Genomic DNA, 20,183 nt, shown 5'->3' on the forward strand with positions numbered 1-20,183 from the left:
CTTCATTTGCTTCTTAATCTTGAAGATAAAAACTATTCAGTAGACTTGAAGTGATCCAATATACCCATTGGACTCTTCAAACGTATTTTGGTAACATCCCTTCTCAGATTCCCTTGCTAGCTTCTCAAGATTAATTTGTAAGATATCTACTTCCTAATACCTCATTATCTGGCCCAGAAAGAAGATTTTTCCCTTCTGATGGGACTGTCTTGCCACCAGCATGCAGTATTGTTCTGTTGCTGAAAGTATTTGGTTGATCTTCCACATACAAATATCTCAACTTTCATGTTCAAAAAGTGTAACCGTTGCTCATCCAAAACAGAGAATTCATAGACATGTCATAATTTTTTTGTGAATTGAACAGTGACAAATCTCAACTTACAGGCTGATGCCCAGGAACATATATGAAAGTGTTCCTTGGACTTTTGGGTCAAGTAGCCACTGAACTTACCTCTCACAGTGTAAGCCAGATCTTACCTGTGTTCCACACAAGAGCAAGTGAAATCCATGTGTATTCTGCGAGCAACATATGCTACAGAAGGAAAGGTTCAGACATTTTACATGTTCAGTCCTTCACCAATGTTCTGAGATTGGTGTTTTCAGTAGTTCTGTCTCTCAAGCTGTTAATGAGAAATGTCTTTGCATCTGACACCAGGAAATAAATTTTACACTATCTTTGTATTCAAAAACTATGGAAATTCAGTGTAGAGTCTTTCTTCTCATGGTGCTGTTCCAGAAAGTGTTTTAAGAGGGTCTAGGTGTTTTCATATTTTATACTCCAAAATCACTGCCTGTTTTCTGAGCTCTTGAGTTCAGGGAAGATTCCAAATGAGATTCAACCTTTTTGGAGAATGAGAGAATTATGACCAGATAGTTTCTTGCCATTTGCTGAGCGTACATCCTCATTCCTTTTTGGTATTCGTTGTCCTGCTCACTTTGTAGTGAAGAGAGCCTTTATCTGATGTTGACAATAAGTTGAATAAGGAGCAAGTGTATGTTGTAACTTTTCCTAATATGGTTCATTAAAGGCTACCAAGCCTCACCCTATTTTTTTTCCAAAATCTTCTCCAATCTTGATTTCTTCTGAAAGTCAATTAGCAGTTTTACTTAAAAGTGTTAAAAAAAACCCCAAAACAAACCACCAGCCAAAATATTCAACTTTCAGAAAATGAAGCTTTGTTTATGTAGAAGCTGAACATTGTCTAGTTGAAAGCTGGAATCTGAAGCCACCTAAATTGCTTGCTGTAGTCAATTCTAGGAGATCCTGTAATAAAGGTGCCCAATAAATCTATAGATAACTATATTACAGTTATTAAGGACTGTCTGTCTGTCTCTCTACTGATACGTGCTTCTTTAGTGAAGACACCAAGCTCTGGTGTCTATTCTGACAGCTATTTAAAAAGTAATTAACACCTAATTCCTGAACATGAGTCACTAAACAAATGGTGGTCTAGAAGTGGCATTAATACAGTTAACCACCCCAAGGACTGTCTAGTTTTATTATTCTTCAGATTGCATTATATACACTGCAAAAGTGTGAGACATGGAGCCTAGAACTTGGGAATTGAGTCAACCTAATTAGCTTCAGAATTAGTTCTCTTTTGAGTAGGGAACTGTATGAGAGACTATCTGAGGGTTTTCTATAAACTGGATTATTCTATAATTAGAAATAAAATACTCCTATATCTGTATATGAAGCAAGCTTCAAAGTCTCTCAAGTAAAGCATGTAATGTTTTCCATACAGTTAGGATGTACTTACTACCTTTGCATTTTACTGGTATACAAATAACAGCCCTGAGATGATCCAAGACAAGCCCCAAAATAAGTGTTGTGTGAAAAGTTCGTACCTGTGTAGAGGCTGAACTGAGATGATTTAGGATTGGCACAAATCTATGTTGTTTTAACGGAAGGTTAATGTAAATTGTTAATGAAATCTTATATTTACTTCATTTTTTAACTTATATTTAATTACTAGATGTAATATCAGCCCTGAGGGTATTGATCAGGACTAAGACATGTCTTAGCTACCTGAATGTAGCTACCAGAGCTGCTCTTCAAAGAATAATTTGGGCCCTTAAAATAAGTTAGGATCCAGAGACTCTTAATAGTTTGAAGCTACACATAAATTAAGCAATAATTGGAAGGGTTCAATGGCTGCTTATTGCTGTGAAGTTGCTGGAAAATGTTGATGTAGTTATTTAAACATAGAGTTTTCTTTATTTCAGCAGTCCATTCTGCTTTGTCCATGAATCAAACTTTCTTAATTTTAATTCAGTATGGATTTTTACTCTAAAAGATGCTCTATTTCAGTTCAGTTACCTGCATACAGTAAGCACAGTCGAAGATTGCAGTGTTTGACAGAGAAAAGTTAACACCCAGGTTTCTGAAGTCTACCCTATTGTCTCAGACACTTGAAATCACAAGAAGAAAAAAATGTCTTACCTATTCTGCTTTTTACAGATTACATGTGCAAAGGTAACAAAAAGGAGGAAAAAAAACAAACAAAAAACCCAAACATTAAAAAGGAACTAAAAATTAAGTGCTGGTTTCTGCACAACTCCAGCAATAGACAGAATAGACTACAGAAATTATATCTTCTTTCTGACTCTTTCATCTTTAATTAACCTTAACATTTACAGTTAAGTGTAACAGGTGATAAAGATCGAGTAAAAATGAAATACTGTCTTGAAGATCAAATTCTATTGTTGCACAAAATATGTATGAAGTCAGGGTTGGGGGTACTTATAAATAACCAAATAAGGCCCTGAAAGAAGGTTACATTGCTAAACAACTCAATTGATACAAACTTGAGGATTAGGGTAATCAAATACCTAGCATCTAAAGCTTTGATATTTGGTCAGTTGTCTTTGAAGGACAATGAACCAATAATTCTTAAACTTCTGATGAAAGACCTATTTTATAATGAATGAAGTCATTAAAAGCCTTTAGCCAAAGCTAAGTGAATCACGCATAGAAGAATCCTTCTACCAGCCTTTACTCATGGAGGTGTTTCGGCAGTACCCAAAGTACCAGCTTAGAATGATTGACTACTATCAGTCCAAAATGTTGTCATCTAATCCCCATCTCTCTGTGAAGTGTTCTCATTTAAAACATATTTCAACTGAGCCAAGCCTATTTTTAGAAAAAAGATTTTAGTATTAGTATTATTTGCATTAGGAGAGATATTGCTTCTCTTAATTTAAACTTGAAATCAAACAACAGTTTTATCTGCCTTGTCTATAATGTTAATTTTGAGTTCTTTACAAATTGTGGGGGAAGAGAACGCTTTACTTGTCTTTGTAGTGCTGGACTAAATGAGTGTGATTATGTTTAAGCCAGGTGATTTTACACAAATGTTAAAGAACAATGTTCAGCTCTACTTAATTCCTAATTTTGTTTTCTTCTTTCCCCACCCCAGTAGTGTTATTCTTAATAACCTCTTCCTCACTGGGCATGCCAGAATTGAGATGGACTTGTCTGATCTCATTTTTGTTTGTTTGGGTTTTTTTTTTTTAAAAAAAACAACAACTTTTTGCTGCTTTTTGACTATATGATCTTTTAATGTTCTGTGCTACAGAATGTGTAGCAAATCACTTGAACTTTCTCTGACCCATGAGGCTATCTAACTAGTAATGCGCTAAAAAAAAGTATAGAAAACTGTCGGTCTTAATAACACTGGGGACTCATTTCAAGTCTTCCTCAAAAAAACTCCCCCCAAAAAAACAAACCCAAAAGCCTTCTGGAAAGTTACAAGAAAACAAACATTTCTTTTTCTTTAAACAATTCCTTCATTTTGGTCTTATTTACTATGATTTCCCCAGAAAGCAAAACATAAATGATAGTTTCTTTTTCTCTTAAGCTATTCTTGTGATTTGGACTTTGGGATAACAGAGAAGTATCTTGCCAGTGTTTGATCCTGTATGTTGAATGAAATAATTGTCTGTACAAAAAAAAAAAAGGTTTTCCTGTGAGCTTGCTTTAAAACAGAAGTACAGATATTTGCACCTCAGTTCATGGAACTTCAAGCTTTTAAACTGAATTTGCTGTTTAACAGTGCATCTGAAACTGATATGGGTCTTAGAAAAGTGAGTACCTACAGCTGACTGTGATACTTTATTTCATCACCTTGTCAAGTTTAAAAATTCCTCCAGAGAATCAGATTTTAGAGTGTAAATATTGGTCGCATACATGCTCAAAGGTAATTCCCCTCACTTAAGTGAAAGAACACTTTTATACATTAGTAAAGTATCTTGTCAGTGTAGTGTTATTTTTTTCTTAAAAAAAAATACATAAATAGAATCATAGAGTGGTTTGGATTGGAAGGGACCTTTAAAGGTCATCTAGTCCAATCCCCCTCTGCAGTGAGCAGGAACATCAACTAGATCAGGTTGCTCAGAGCCCTGTTCAGCCTGACCTTGAATGTTTCCAGGGATGGGGCTTCTACCATCTCTCTGGGCAACCTGTTTCAGTGTTTCACCACCCTTATCATAAAAAAAAAAAAAATTTGTTCATGGAACAGAAGAATATTGAAAACACACCGACTTCTGCCCATGTAGGTGTTGATTTCATTTTCCCAAAAAAAAAAAAAAAAAAAAAAAAAAATTCCTCTTATAGCTAGTCTAAATCTATCCTATTTTAGTTTAAAACCATCACCCCTTGTCCTGTCACTACAGTCCCTACTAAAAAGTCTGTCCCCATTTTTCTTATAGGCCCCCTTTAAGCACTGAAAGGCTGCAATAAAGTCTCCTTGGAGCCTTCTCTTCTCCAGACTGAACAACCCCAACTCTGTCTTTCCTCATGGGAGAGGTGTTCCGTCCCTCTGATCATTTTTGTGGCCCTCCTGTGGACCATCTCCAAAAGCTTCATGTCTTTCCTGTATTGAGGACTCTAGAACTGGATGCAGCGCTCCAAGTAGGGTCTCGCCAGAGCAGAGGGACAGGATCACACTTCTTTTGATGCAACCCAGGATATGGTTGGGAAATAAAATACAATTGTAATAATACAAGGAAGCTTCTGTAGGTCTTATGACTTAAAGGAAGTTCAGTATGTAAGTCCTACCTCTTCTGCTCTGTAACAATGGTATCCCAACAATGAATTTTGTTTTCTGCTGTGCATAATTTTGGGGAAAAAAAAATAAAAATTAAAAGTTTATTGCAAGATGTTAGTGCTTGAATTCAACAAAAAGGCTTCAAAACATCTGCTATTGGCATGATAGATCTGTTAGACTTAAGACTCAGTCTGATGTGAATTATCAGGATGTTTGAAGAAAATTATCACTGATAGTCTTTAGAAGACAAGCAATTTTTCTCTCATAACCAGTCAGTGGAAGATTGTGTATTGAACTCAGCAGGGTGTTTTGTTTTATAATGAGCACATCTTTTCTTTACATGACTCTTCTTTCAATCTTGCTGTCTTCTATTTCAATTAAAAGTTTCTGAACAAGAAACTTTTGGGAACATGTAAAATTCCTGAAAAATAAGGAATTTTTAAACTGGTTGTTCTTAACTGATAACTCATAATTGAGGTAGAATGGTCTTTATTAAATGCTTGATAGCTGTGTCTTATTCTTGAGTTCCTGATCTGAAGTTCATGCTTACCTAGTTTTGTGTTTGTAAAAGCTGCTATAGAACTCAGCATGGAAAGGAATGCTTGGAGAACCTACCTGTGGCCAAGGAGTTTCTTAGGATGGGCAGAGGAAAATAGTTTCTACTTCATACCCTGAACACAATCCAAGTCAGGACATTAGCTTTAATGTCTCGCTCTCATCAGCCCTGTGCTTCTCAGACTCACTGTTTAATGTGAACAAAACCACAGAAACTTCACTTTGTTTTCCTTCTTTCTCATACAGACAAATGAGAGAGTGCTAGTGGTGTGCTTTGGTACTTATTATCTCCTCTGCTCTTGCAGTTGTTGAACCAAGATGACTACTAGCAACAGAAATACTGATTTTTGGGAGAATTGTACTTCATGGGGTATAGTTGATTTTAGATAATTATGCAGTATTTGTGGGGTTTTTTTCCTAGTTATTCTAGTTCCTCAGAAATCAATACTACTTTAATCAGATTTTAAAATCCAATAAGCAGTCTTTTTTAACTACTGTTGTAATGTTCTTATTACTGAATATTATAAATACTTCTACTGCCTAGCAAAATCTTAGTTAAAATCTGACTCTGTTGTAAGATAGGGTAACCAGTGTTGACCTGTTATTTGGATTGGAATAAATAAATTACATGGAAAAAAAACAACTTGATGATAGCTAGGGTCTTATTGAAAATAGCCTAATTGACATGGAAGAGGAGGTACATATGAAGGAGTGGAACTTTTTGCTCTGAAATTTTGAAATATGGACATTGTTTCTGAGAATTTCAGGAGTTTTAGTTTTTATCTATTTGATTCTATTTTTTTTCTATGTTCACTTTTTATTGAGAAAGAGTCCTCTTAACTTTAATCTTTTTATTGTACCACAAAGCACCATCCCGTATCTCAATTAACGCACTTGGAACCATGATCCCATGTAAGGCTTATTCTGTAGCATGTTCCAAATCTGGCAATGTTTGCAGCCCTATTTGTTTATCAGTAAACATTATCAGATGCTGAGTAGTTTTTCTTAAGTATTTTCTCTTGCATACTTTTGCTTACAGGTTTTTGGTGCACTAGCATCTGAACCATTTAAAGTGAGTGATGGCTTTTATGGCACTGGGGAGACCTTTATGTTCACTTTTTCTCCAGATTTTGAGGTAAGTAGTAATAACTTTGTATACTTTTGCTTTTTTCCCCCCGTATGCATTGTCTTAAGATACTTACTGAATAAATCTAACAGTAAATAATCTGAAAAATTCTAGGAGTTGGCTCAAAAAATATCATCATACTAGTTTTTCTACAGAATCCAGAAGTGCATAGTAAATGGATAGTGTTTGCATAGTAAAAAAAAATTATTCAGCCTGACTTTCACTGTACTGAAGACTTTTTGGCTGTTCTAAATTCTACCAGGTGTCTGTCTGAAAATTCACAAACTACATCCTTTTAAAGGGCATATCACCTAACCTAAGCATATTTTCTTGGTATTTTTTATTGTTTAAAAGTTTCAATGCTCAAAGACCACCTATTTTGGAATGGTCTTTTTTTAAATAGTAGAAAATGTAAGAGAATATGCATAGATCTGTTCCCTGAAGTTTCCATGTAAACACAGTAGCTTCATTAGATTGGCCTCTAGCTGCCCATAGCCTATCTCTACTGATGTTTGGTTTCTCTTCCACCCAAACAAGAAGTTCATATATTTTAACTTGCTAGTCTGTTTTGTGGTTGGTTGTAGTTTTTTGTTTTGTTTTGTTTTTTCATTAGGTTTTCAAATGGACAGGAGACAACATGTTCTTCATTAAAGGAGACATGGACTCCCTTGCTTTTGGTGGAGGAGGGTAAGTAATTTTTTTATTTTCTTTTTTGGTCTAATATTAGAGTCTGTTCAAAGTGTGTATGTCTTCACACCTTTGAAAAGAAAATTTGGAATTTACTTCAGTTTGGTAACATGGGACTCAACAGTTACCAGCTAGGAAAGATTTAGCATGTCAGATGTTTTGCTTCCTATGTTCAGGAAACTTAAACAGGAGGTTTGTCTTCGGCTTAATGTGGCATCAAGTTTCAGCCCTGCAAGTTTATGATGCCTTGCATGCTCTGCTTGCATGTGTGTCTTGGTATATTCAGAATGGACACAAGATAGTATGATTCTAAAGGTATGTAAACATGAAAAGTATGTGTAACCAGAATAGGCTTAAATTGAAACTGTGCCATCCCAAGACATGCAAGTGTCTTCAGAAATTATATGTTATTTCACCTCTTTTTTCCTCCCTGTTCAAGTGAATAAGCTTCTGAGATGTTTCCCTTATTTATCAGCATTCTCCTCACATATAAAAGTACTGTGTTATACCTTTTTCTTAATATAAATGGGAAGGGCTGAAAACAATGGAGTTTTGGTGTTAGCTTTTTACTTCAGAATATCTGACAGAGGGGTATTGACAAATAAATAAACAATAGTAACAAAAAAAGTCTTTGCTTCAAATTTATCAACAGCTATGAAGTACTTGTGTTGAAAAAGAATTCTGTGATTCTTCCTTGTTCCTGAATTCTGAATGAAAAAATATGTTCGTAAGTTTAATGCTTACTCCCTCAGTCTTTTGCTTTAATACATTGTCTGTCTTGCAGAGGGGAGTTTGCTCTTTGGCTCGATGGTGATCTCTACCATGGAAGAAGTCATTCATGTAAAACATTTGGGAATCATACACTTTCTAAGCGAGAAGACTTCATTATTCAAGACATAGAAATTTGGGCTTTTGAATGAGTATTTAACTATGTCTACAGGGTATTGTCCCAAACCTGATATTAATCAGTGCAGCTCAAAAATCCCTAGGAGCAATATAATGCACCATTTTACCTTTTGATTTTTTTTGTAAGTTTTCAGCGTGGCCATCTAGTTATTATCTTGAAATAGCAGACTTTTTTCATGCTCTCACATCTGTAATAGACTGTCCTACTTTTTCTAAGCTGTAGTCACTTTTACAAAATAGAGACCATGTGGACAAAACTAATTAACATTAGTTACTTTGAGCCTTGCAGCCTACAAAATTTTCTTATCTTTGTTACAGTTGCCTCCCAGGTTTCCCACACACACCTTTCTGCAATCCTGGTAGGGGGCTGCTTCACTGAATATAGGTTATTATTTTTGTATTCAAATTATGTCTATGAATGAAGTTGCCCTCTGTGAACCTATATAGGAAGAAAGCTGCGTGTGGGGATTTGGCAGCAGTGCTGCAGAGGTTTGTCCAGACCAATGATGGGTAAGTTCATATGGTGCCACAAATAGATGAGAAGCCTCGCATTCCTTCTTAACACATACCAGTACACATATGGTGAAGTTAGAAGATAACCAAAGTCAGCAGTGCCACTTGTCTTGTTTATTGTTCATGTTTAGAAAAAAGTCAGTCAATACATGTTCTAGCTGCATGCTGATTGTATTAAAGAGTGTTTTGCACATGTTGTTAATATCTGCAGGTTTGGGACAAATACTGACAATATTCAGCTACATGGCAAGGACTTACAAAATAGCAAGGGAATGTAAAAAAAATGATAGTTCCACAAATAAAAGGCTAAAGCAAGCAAAACTCAGTGAACAATTTGTAGCTATAGTAGGGCATTAAAAGTACAGAAACAGATGCATCTTTATTCAACATAAAGTGTCAGATATATACTGTTATACTGTTGTAGCTGTGTAGCACATCAACTCCAAGAATATAGCTTATTCCTGTCCAAAGAAAAAAATAGTTGTGATGTTTTTGAGTGGGTCTATGTTGTAAATTTACAGTTAGCACCAGCTCTGATTAAAATGAGATAATGTACTATAGGTAGACAATATTGTAATTCAGTAGACTTGTGGAATATGCAAACTTACTGTCATGTGACCTCAAAAAAAAATGACAGGCTAGAATACAGTTCCAGTAGCTCTTGTTCACTTTTGTAGGAAAATTGATAAGCCATTGTGGCAATAACAGCTCAACAAAACTGTTTGTTTGAAAGCTTTTATTCTATGTTCTGCAAAAACAAAACAAAACAAAAAAAATTGCTGTTAAGTGTGACAGTGACTGACTTTGTGCTGAAATTTCAGCTATTTCAGATAAACATTGTACATTATCTTGTAAATTAATGTTTAAAGTAGTTTTGTTATAGAAAAGTGTTGATTGACGGGTTGCTTATAGCACTTTAAATTATTCTAGAAATGGAATAAAAGCCAAATGGGTTGGCTTAAGTAGATGTAGTTGTATATTATTTCAAAATACTTACATCTCCAGAAAGTTTTAAAAACTTATTTGAAGACAGCTTACTGCTATGGTAATGAGAAAGGGCAGATGTTTCATCTATAATATGCTAATGCTCAATATGACTAGAAATACAGGGCTTTGTTTCCTGTCTCTATGTATAGCTCTTTATCCTTATTAGAACTTAGTACAATGTGTAGACTAAATGTTTACAAAATAAGGAACTGTAAATAAATTGAAATGGCTTTTCTCCCCTTTGGTCTTCCACAGCAGTATTATTGTCTTTGTGGAGTTAAGACTGATTATTACAACAAGAAAAAAATCCTGTAATGGATTTTAAGTACTATAAGGTCACAGTGATGTATAGCAAATAAATCTAAATATATGTAAAAATAAACTTGACTTGGAGTTTATTTAGAAGTTGGAGTTTTCTTAGAAGCACAAATGCAGATTACTGCTGTTCATTTAATAACTTTACTGAATATATAGGATGCATTTCTTCATCCTTTTTGGGGTTTTTTGTTTTTGAAAGCCTATGGAAAGCAGTGAGTGTGAAATATGCTGCCTTCAGCCATTTTCAAGGGGTGGCGGGGTGGGGGGGGGAGGCATCTCAGATGATCCTTGCTGACAAAACCCTTTAATTCAAGTGCTTAGTCTCTATCCTAAGCTCATATTGCAAGTAAAGCCCTTTTAAATGATTTTAAATGATACTGTGAATAATTTTATAAAGAATTGTACATGGAAGAATTGTACAAGGCACATGAAGAAAAAAAAAAGTGGAAATTGAGAACAGTATAGTAAGCAGTACAATAGCAGTAATACTTGTATACATACTAAATTAGATAAGGAACAGAAAGATGTTAGACTTAAAGTATAAATGACTGTGGTAACACTTAGTGATGTGAATAGCTGTGTAGAGGATCTACAGAGTAATGCACCTCTGTTAATGAAAGACCGTGAATTTTGTTAACCAAAGGTGTAGTTAACTTGTGTGATGCATATAAGAGATTGTATAGATGAGATCAAAGGCACTGTCATCTTGTACCTTGTGCCTTCAATTCAATATGCATTTTCTACTGTATAATTCCTTTCCATCTTTCCTGGCAAGGTTTGCTACTGTAATTGTGAAGAGTTGAGGTTTGACATATGCTGAAGGCTTTATGAGCTACATTTTGAAAGATTTCGATGCCAGAAGACTCTGTCTCAGAATACTCGGTACTCAGGTGTATTAATTGACTAACTGATGTTTTGCTGAGATACCTGGGATTCTTACCACACTATCTTAGAGCTCTAAATCCTATTTATGTTAATTACTGCTTTTGTATATTTGCAAAATAACATGAGTTCATGTATGGCTTATGCTTGCATCGTCCTGCTCACGTATATATACTATATTAGATATATATGTATTTTTTTTGTATGGGAGTTAGTATGTCTGCATGAAATCCAGTCTTTGAAGAGGAGTAAAAATGTTTACTACTCACTCAATTTCACATTTAAAAAATAACCTTGATTTGGATACTGCCCAATATCCCTCATTCAGGACTTGAATTTCACTCTTACATTCTTCCTTTGTAAAGGTTGTCAGGGTGGTTTACTGTTGTCACAGTAATAGGGAGCTCAGTTAAGGGAACAAACTTCTAGTCTTTCTCCCCTTAAGAGTACGTGCTACTGCAACGTGAAATAAAACAACACTGTGGTACTGGAGCAGAGAGAGAGTCCAGCTGAGTGAATGATGGACACTCATTCTTACTGTGGTATGTACAAACCAAAGTGGTCCTGCTGCCTGTCCCACTGCACTATCACCAGTGTTAGGTCTGTTTAAGCTCTGCTTTCTGCTGTCCTGCTTATCTGACAAGCTTTGTAATACTTGTTGATTTTCTGTTGTAGTAGTTATGCTGACAGTAGTACACATGCTGTTGAGCACTGAATTGCTTTCAGTGTGCCCTGTGGTGCCAGGAGTGACTTCAGCTGAGGTGTTGGTGTGATGCAATGTATATGTAGCAGCTGAAGCAGCTGTGGTGACAGAGCTTGCCAATATTTGTTCTGTGATCAGTGATAATTGAACGTCTCGCCACAAATATTACACTTTCCACTACAGCTAATTTATTTCAGTAGCATTCCCTTGTTTTAAAAATGAGCTTTAATACTGAAACCTGTCTGTACAGAAACCTTTTAAAGAAGGAATTATTGCCATGGAGGAAGGAGCTCATTTCTGGTGGGTGGGATACACATCCAGTGAACCATCTACTTGCTGCAAGCCACTACAGCAACTGTTGTAAGACTTGAAGAAATGAAAAGGTGTGAAAATCAAACCTATTTTTTTGTGATAAAAAGTTTGTGCTGTCACTTAAGCATGAAAGGTACATTCAGAATATGGAAAATATAATTCATAGTTCCTACAAAAGAAGAGATGATTTTCTTGATACTGAGGAAGGAACTTTGCTTTCCTAGCAAACTACGCAACCCTTGTAAAACCATACAGGAAAATGAGGGAAATGTTACTTACCAGAAGGAAATCTGTTTAAAATAAAACATTTGCGGGGGTGAATACAGTATTTAGGGAAATAATTTGCAACTGTAAGCTACCATCAAATAAAACATTTGGGGGGTGAATACAGTAGGGAAATAATTTGCAACTGTAAGCTACCATGACAGTAACTAAGTGTTGCTCACTCTATCTGAAGGGTTAAAGTTTTTATTTTTGAAGCAAATCAGAAACAGGAAAGCAAAAATCTAAAATCTATGAAGACTGCTTTAATCAAGTAGTTTGACCTTCGTAATCTTACTACTTCAAATTTAAGTGGAATATTTAAATTTGGCAGAGGTTTCACAGGAATATAACAGTGACAATATAGTAGGAAAGTTAGACTGGATAACTCTTGGAGTACTGTTGTTCAGTTGTTTTGTAATTAATTCAGATTTGTTTTCTCCATTTATTTTGCATGGATAAACGTGTCATACATCTTTATGTAAAAAAATGTTAATTTAACCTACCTGAAACACTTCCATGCATCATAAGTTATGTCAATATTTAATATTTCTCTTACACAAAAACTTTAAATACTTTTTACCATTTAGAAGGCTTTATATGGTACTACCTACTCAAAAGTAAATGATGGAGAGAGGACAGTATGCAGCATCATTAGCCATAAAACATGTGTGGTTTTCTTATCCAGTTGGAAGTAAAATACCTTGGGTGGAAAAGTACAAGAAGTTGGTTTTGTTGCATAAAGTTTTTAACACTACTTTAGGATGATTATGAATGAAAGACTTAAGAAGTTATCTGCAGTGAGCTATAGATTTATAGTAGTGATTCCATTGTTACACAGCTGATTGAAGGAATTAAAGGCAAGGAGAGATTTGAAGAGGGCTTGTGAGCTTGAAGGCTTGTCTTGTTTTCCCTCAGGTGTTAATTGATCTAATATTATCTTTCTCTAAACCTGTAATCTTGTTTTTATCCTATCTGGTAAGTATAAATACATACATATATTTGGGTGTTCCAATATGCAAGAAAACATCAGGTAAATGAAATACTGAGATTCAAGAGGGTAGTGCCACTGGTCCATTCTGTTGCTGAATGTGTTTGAATGCATTCCATAAAGGAGAAAATGGGAAGGTTCCCCGTCTCTTTTGTCACTGAATTACAATTCAGCTGAGAAGTTTGCCCTGCAGCTTAGGTCTGTCCATGCCTCTCTTGCCTGCACTATGAGTATATGCATTTTATGAAACCACTAAAGTGTAGTCTTGTCCCAAATGACTTCTGGTGGGCATATAGAAGTCTGCAAAAAGTCAAATGTCAGGTAGGAAGAAGTGGAAAAACTTAATTTACTCTGCAGTTTCTACAGGCTACTTTGTTGGCTCAAGACCTAAACTGGGAAGGTTTTTTTGATTCCTACTTCAGCAGTATGTGCCTAGTTGTGTTTTCAGATGTTTCCCTGGAGATGAAGTAGTAGATGGCATAGGCTTCATGTCAGAGCACAAGTGCATGCTTTAAATATGCAGAATATTGAAATGTACCTCGGTATACTATGCTTTGAGTGTTTCAGTACAAAAGTATATCACTCCTACTGTCTCAGGTCAGTGAATTAAAGTAGATGTATATGAATCCTCATACAGTGATGAGGTGTTCTTGGACTTTAGGTCACACGTGAGCATAACACTGAAAAAACATCTGTGGTGAGCTATCTCTCTTCTATATTGTCTTGTGGTAGGATGAGTTCACTTGAGCAGAAATACTTAGTTCACTAAACACTTATGTGCCTTTAGTGTGTATTCTTTGTACAGTTATTTTGTAGAAGAACTGTTTCATTTCCACGCACTCTGGAATCTTGTTCTGTTGCTTTGGACAGAGAAACCTTCCCAGGGAAATATTTTAATGGCCTGTGAACAGGAGAATGTACTTTTTATTTGTGAAAAAAAACATATTTATGTTTTATTTCACAGAATATGTGCATGTATTTCTTCTCTTGTGTGTGGAAGGAATAAGCCCAGAAGGAATCATTTAAGGGTTTTATTTATAGTTCATGTATTCCTTTGACAGCCAAATTTCCTCAAGACCATTTAGACAACTGTTCAGATCATTAAATAAAGACATACAGAATAAGGTAAGAATATGCTGGTAAATATTCTGCTATGTAGATTTTATACTTAGAGGTCAGTTTTGCAGGTCAGCTTGAGTAGTCAGAGAGATCTCAAGAAAACATTAAATAAGTTACACTGAATCCATTTTATGATTAAGGTTTTTGCTTCCTTAGATTCACAACATTCAACTGTGCCTAAAATATTAATTATTTACATAGACTTTAGACATAGTAATCAGTTCTTGTATCACTAACTTAAATATTTGATTTGTGTGTTCATTGGAGCTTCAAACTGGAGTACCTGTACTCATAGTAAGTTAGCAATACTTGTTTTATCACTGAGACAAGTTCTTAATATACCTTTCCTTCTGTAAGAAGATATTTACTCTTTCAGTTTGAAAGAATCTTATGGGAAAACAAAACAACCAAAAAACCCATTTATTTTTTCATTATGGAAATTACTTGCCCAGGCATCTTGCTTGGGAACAAATGCTTTTCATGTGAAGCACATTTTTATCAGGGTAGCTGTTTTTAAGGTAGCTTCTCACTGTAGAGAAACAGTGATCGATATAATCCAGTAAGCATTATAGACCTTACAGAGGTCTCAGGTTTGTGTATAATACAATTTTAAGACCTAGAAGTATTAGTTTATTAGCATTTACTCCTCTTCAGCATTACCGGGACTGGATTATATTTTTTCAATAACATCAGAATGGTTCAAATGATAAATGCTGTAAAATTAGGCCAGTGTTTCTGTATAACACCGTTTTACTTGATATTAGTTGATTTTAGGTAGGAACACTCTTTCTGTATCTTTTCTCACAGAGGGACATTTCAATCGAAGATGCTGATTGTGGTCACTTTTTTGCTATACACAACAGTACAAGTGTCTGACTGGTTTTTTATATGTTATATTATTTTCCCCTGTATTTATAAGAACCGTATTTACATGGATAATCAAATGATACATTGCACAACGTTGCATAAGAGGTATTTTTGATGTGGCTATCGATTCAGAAATTTTTTGTGCATTACATTCTATTGGGTGTTTTCTCTCCAACATCCATAACTCTAAATATGAAACTATCTAATAAATTAGTTATATAAATACATTAAATATAGAACTTCATTTATAAAAATAAGGATTTTGTCTTAGTTTGTATGTGATATGTAAAATAAGTTATGTCAAAGTTGCCATAAAGTGATACTGCACTAATGCATGTCCTGTTTGTAAAGGAAATGAATGTCATATCCTTGATTCTGTGTTCATATAAAACTTTTTTTACATACATTTAAATAGATTAATATTTATTAATGTAATTAATTAATATAATATTGTTAATATAGAAATATATGCACAAGATCACTTTCACAGATCAAAAACCTAGTCTGAGTTTAAATTGACATTCAGCTTCTGGTCTGACATGGTTTGTATTCCTGATATCCCAGTTTAAATAGTTGGGATGATCTTGAATGTAAGAATAAGTTAAAATTGGAATTAATTTGTAGCTATTTATATTGCTATGAGGTTTTTTTATTCAGGTGCTTGATATTCAGTATAGATTTTTATAGTGGAGAAAAGTTTTCCATGCTGTTTTTGTAGCATGCTTATTTTAATAAAGTTATTATGACATTGTCATCCCTTCCTTGCCATAACATTTCTCCCTCAAAGTCCACCAGCCCGTGTTTCCTGGCTCTCATGAGAATCCCAACAACCTTATCTGAAATACGAACATATCTCTCGAAGAGTTCCCCAAAAGTGACTTGGATCTTGCCGTCAGGCCGTGGCTTAGCCATTGATTCAATGATGAAGCACATGTCCCTCATCTCCCGGTGGATGTGGGCCTCGGCTCTCTTGGCCCTTTCAGCAGTTTTGGTTCCTTCCTTTGGACGACCGTAGCCTTCATCTCCTTTGTGCAGGCGTGTGGACATGGCCAACTCGTGGTCAAATTCCTCGCTGAAGGGATTCAGCTTTTGTGTTATGATGTGCTGGTCGGCCCACTCTTGCCATCTGTCCTTCAGGCTGTTAACGGGGCTGTACTTCCTGTGGGCTTTGGTGTGTGCTTCTTCACTAAACCTGCTTGTGCTGAAAGAAATGAAAAGGGGCACCTGAGCTTTGCAGTTCATCATGTAGTTACACGGTTTTGCTACTAATCTCTGCCATTAACTCGGTTGCCCCGTGTTTCCAGACGAGATGCTAACCACCAGGTGGCATGAGTTCACTGCTTCTACACTGGTTCTTTGGGGGCTTTTGGTCCATGTTCTAGATTGCATTCCAAAGAAAATTCACTGATCACAGCTTGATTTCATCTCTGTTACCACTCTCCAGCCTAGATTTGAGCTCATTTTGACAAGCTTTTGCCCAGAATGACTTAAAGTTTTAGGGGGACAAAGCAGTGTGTTGCTGATGGCCTGCACCTTCTATACCTTTGGTCATTCATGCAGCTCCCTGTTTCTGCCTGCCTCGCAGAGCCTGGAATCTGCCTAGCCTGGTGTTTTAGATGACAGTAACTGGAAGTGTACAGATGGGGTCCTCAGCTATTCTTGGCTGAAAGCAAGAGGGTTGTGTCTATGAAAATCTGTGCCCTGTAATAGTTGTCAATGTTTAAAACAACAACAAAAATCTAATAGTGTGTGTTAACTCTGCCTATACCTAGGTATTTCAAGTATGGTTCTGAACAAGTATTGAAGTCCAAAATTCACATTCCCACTGGCAGGGTACAAGCCTGAAAGAAACTTAGGGCTGCTGAGTTTTGTGTCAAGGTCAAAGGATGATGAAAGACTTTTAGAGGTCTTACTGATTATTTTTTGTGTGTGTGTGCGTAGCAACATTGTATTGCTGAATATTGCCAGGCGGACAAATCGTTAATACTCTTTCCTCTAGTGGTCAATCTCACATGTGTTGGAGGAGCTATAGATAGTCTGAGTGCATCTTTTTGCTGTCCACATCCTGTCATTGTGTCTGTATGGAGCTTGGCTAGGGAGTATGTTGTGCTGTGGCTGTGCCAAAGTAATTTGTTTTCTAATACTGCTACTCCCTAGAAGGCTGCTCTGAAACCTCCCCAGAAATGTCAGCTGAATATTAACAGTAACACTAGAGAACTAAAATACAGTTAGCAAAACGGTACATAGGATTGCAGACCTGCAGAAAATTTTGTTTCCCTGCGGTTTGGGCATTCCTTTGTTTTCTACCAAGTCTGTTGAAAGAGAACAGGAGCGATAGGATGTCCCCAGTTCAGGCATGTGCACCAGAAGGATGCCAATACTGGGCAGCACTGTAGTGCTAGAGGAAGAAGTGCAGACACTTAGTGCCAGGGATAGAAGAAGGAGTAGGAGAGCAGGACCACTTTTACCCATGGAGTTGCCATTAGCTTAGCTTAGCTGTTTTGACAAACTGTATTTAAAAAGCACCAAAATATTATTTCCCCATCAATATGGTGAAAAACGTCAGAAGAGTCGAGCACATAATGCCACCAAGTAAATGCACCTTCTATGGTGTTAATGCAGAGCAGCCCGAGAGTAGGCAGTGTGTATGTACCTGTGGTTTTGTGAGTGTAAACGATTCATAGGTAGGTGTTGGCAGGAAAGCATGAAAATCTATCCTTGGAGTAAAGCTAGACAATTTTGTTTTCCAATCATATACCAAATCCTCCTGTACATAAGCTGTTGTACAGAGAAAGGGAAAGCAGTGATCCTTTGCCCCTTGCCCCGAATTATGGCTTCATTGTCCAGAGGAACTGTGGGCACAGGGTTTGGTTATGCAAGGCAGTTCATCTCCTGAAACCTACAGATCTCCCAAAAGCCATGGAAACCCTGTGCCAGCACAGTCCTGACTCCAGCTGAAGCTCAGATAGATTGCTTCCCTAGCTTTTCATGTGGGAAGGTATTGGGTAAAGGAAGCAGGGGAAAGAGAATGGGGGGGAAACCCTAAGTGAATCAAAATCACTTAGAAGTGATACCAACAGTCTTGGTGGAGCTGATGAGCAGATCCCATCATGAAGATCTTGTCCCTCAGCCCCAGCCGGCTGCACTCCCTTCTCTCCAAGGGCCATGACCCCTGAGAAGGTCCTAGACCTTCAGTTCCCCAGGCTGAAGGGAAAGAAGCCAGTGAGTGAGATAGTGTAACTCTGTAATGGCTTTGTTAACTTTTTATTTAACATTCTAGTAAGTATTCTCTTCCTACTGAAACCATCAGTTCTATTTTTTTAACTGAATACTGTTATCACCTTTCTTACCCTGGTTGTCTTCTCAGTGGTTGAGAAAAACACCATCTTGTCTATCCTTTTGCTTTTATTGTGCCCCATGTGGGTTTGGAAGAACCTTACTGTTACTATACTTCTTTAAATGCATCTTCTAATTTAAACAGTTTTGATGGCCAAAGTGCATTTTCCCCCCCTTGTTTAGCTTAATGACAAGTTAACACAGTAAACTGTATATACATAGAAGCATTTTTTTCATGTTTGTACAGCACCTAGGCAATGGATTGTGGATCCAAAATGAAGGTTGAGTGTTAACTTGCTGTTAAAGTGCTTAACTTGTAGCGATCAAATAAGTTAACCTATTAACGAGAATGATCACCCTAAATGTATTCTGAGCTTCTAGGAGGACAACGTCCATGTCCTGTGTTCCCTACAGCCCTTTCTGTAGGGGAAAAGTATGGATCCCTTTTTAATGTTTTGAGTTTCGTATCACTGTTGTACCTACTTGGCTCTTAAGTGGGAGCAAAATAGTATTTCCTAGGCCCATAGGCATTAACTTGCTTTCTGCGAAGTAAGTGACCTTATTCCAGTAAATACTGCAGCTGGAAATTCTGGAGTTGCTGATGTGAGGAAAAAAAAATACTGTTACTGATGCTTTTTTCCTGGAATACAGAGAGGAAAGTGGGAGATTTGCTTTAACAACCATGTACTTATGGCCTTTTTGAAGAAGATTAAGCCACACTGAGAGGTTCATAAAAGTAGCAGGCTGAAATAATGTATTCTGAGGCTCTAAAATAAATTTAAAAAAAAAATGAGTAGAAAAAAAAAAATCCAGTCTTGATAACAGCACTGTAAGTGCAAAAAATTACTTTTGTGTCAGATTTCAGTGGAAGAGATAGCTGTAAGTAACACAGAGGGTGTTGTTTCAATCACTTGCACCTCAGTAAATACAGCTGATGGTTTTTTTTTTTCCTAGGTAGCAGCACTAAAATTAGACATATGAGGAAAATCTATGGAAAGTTTAACAGAAAGATAGCTATTTTGTTTCTACAGTAGCATTTTAAAGTGAGTAATTTGTTTTAATTTAGGTTATTTACAGATAATATCTACTGCAAATATATCTTTCCCCACTGTATGTGTGAAATCTTTGTTTGGAGATCCTACCTTGTGTTGAAGGACAGTGTGCATGGTCTCTCCCAAAAGCAGGGGCCACAAACTTTCAAGCTCTAGGTTACTGGAGAGCTTTTTTCAGTTTGGCTATTAACCATTTGCTCCTTGTGGTAGCTGTACAGCAAAGCATCGTTCTGGTCCCCAATCTGAATACTTAAAATAACTGTGTATGTTCAGATAGTTGTGCTAAAAATTATCAAATGGTTGAAATCCATAACTGTGTGAGTCACAGTCTGATGTTGGTGATGGTGGATGCTCACTAGTAGCGCAGTATAAAACCTGAGCAATGGGAATGGTGCGGCCTGTCTGCAGAGGGATCACAAAGCCTTTTGGCATTTTCATCAGTGCTAGTCCCAGTTTTTCATTTCTGAAATGGCGATTAGGATACGGTATGAACATACTGGCCGTGATCCTCCGATTCCTG

The 20,183-nt window shown here is 36.4% G+C and overlaps 2 protein-coding genes across 7 annotated transcripts in view; one reads left to right on the forward strand and one right to left on the reverse strand.

The window, feature by feature from the left end:
• The window catches only part of OXR1 (oxidation resistance 1), a 69,816-nt gene extending 59,612 nt beyond the window's left edge, over positions 1-10,204 (forward strand). For all 6 annotated transcript variants that reach the window (XM_010167122.2, XM_010167123.2, XM_010167125.2 and 3 more), the window contains 3 exons: positions 6,643-6,738; positions 7,343-7,416; positions 8,201-10,204. In XM_010167122.2, coding sequence (XP_010165424.1) covers positions 6,643-6,738; positions 7,343-7,416; positions 8,201-8,336 — 306 coding nt within the window. In that variant the 3' untranslated portion in view covers positions 8,337-10,204. The remainder of the gene's footprint in view (positions 1-6,642; positions 6,739-7,342; positions 7,417-8,200) is intronic.
• A 5,760-nt stretch (positions 10,205-15,964) lies between these two features.
• The window catches only part of ABRA (actin binding Rho activating protein), a 6,770-nt gene continuing 2,551 nt past the window's right edge, over positions 15,965-20,183 (reverse strand). Inside the window, exon 2 of the mRNA XM_010167128.1 lies at positions 15,965-16,476. Within this exon, the coding sequence (XP_010165430.1) occupies positions 15,999-16,476 (478 nt within the window). The 3' untranslated portion in view covers positions 15,965-15,998. The remainder of the gene's footprint in view (positions 16,477-20,183) is intronic.

Source organism: Antrostomus carolinensis, unplaced genomic scaffold, assembly GCF_000700745.2.
Source record: "Antrostomus carolinensis isolate BGI_N321 unplaced genomic scaffold, ASM70074v2 scaffold7384, whole genome shotgun sequence".
Lineage (NCBI taxonomy): Eukaryota > Metazoa > Chordata > Aves > Caprimulgiformes > Caprimulgidae > Antrostomus > Antrostomus carolinensis.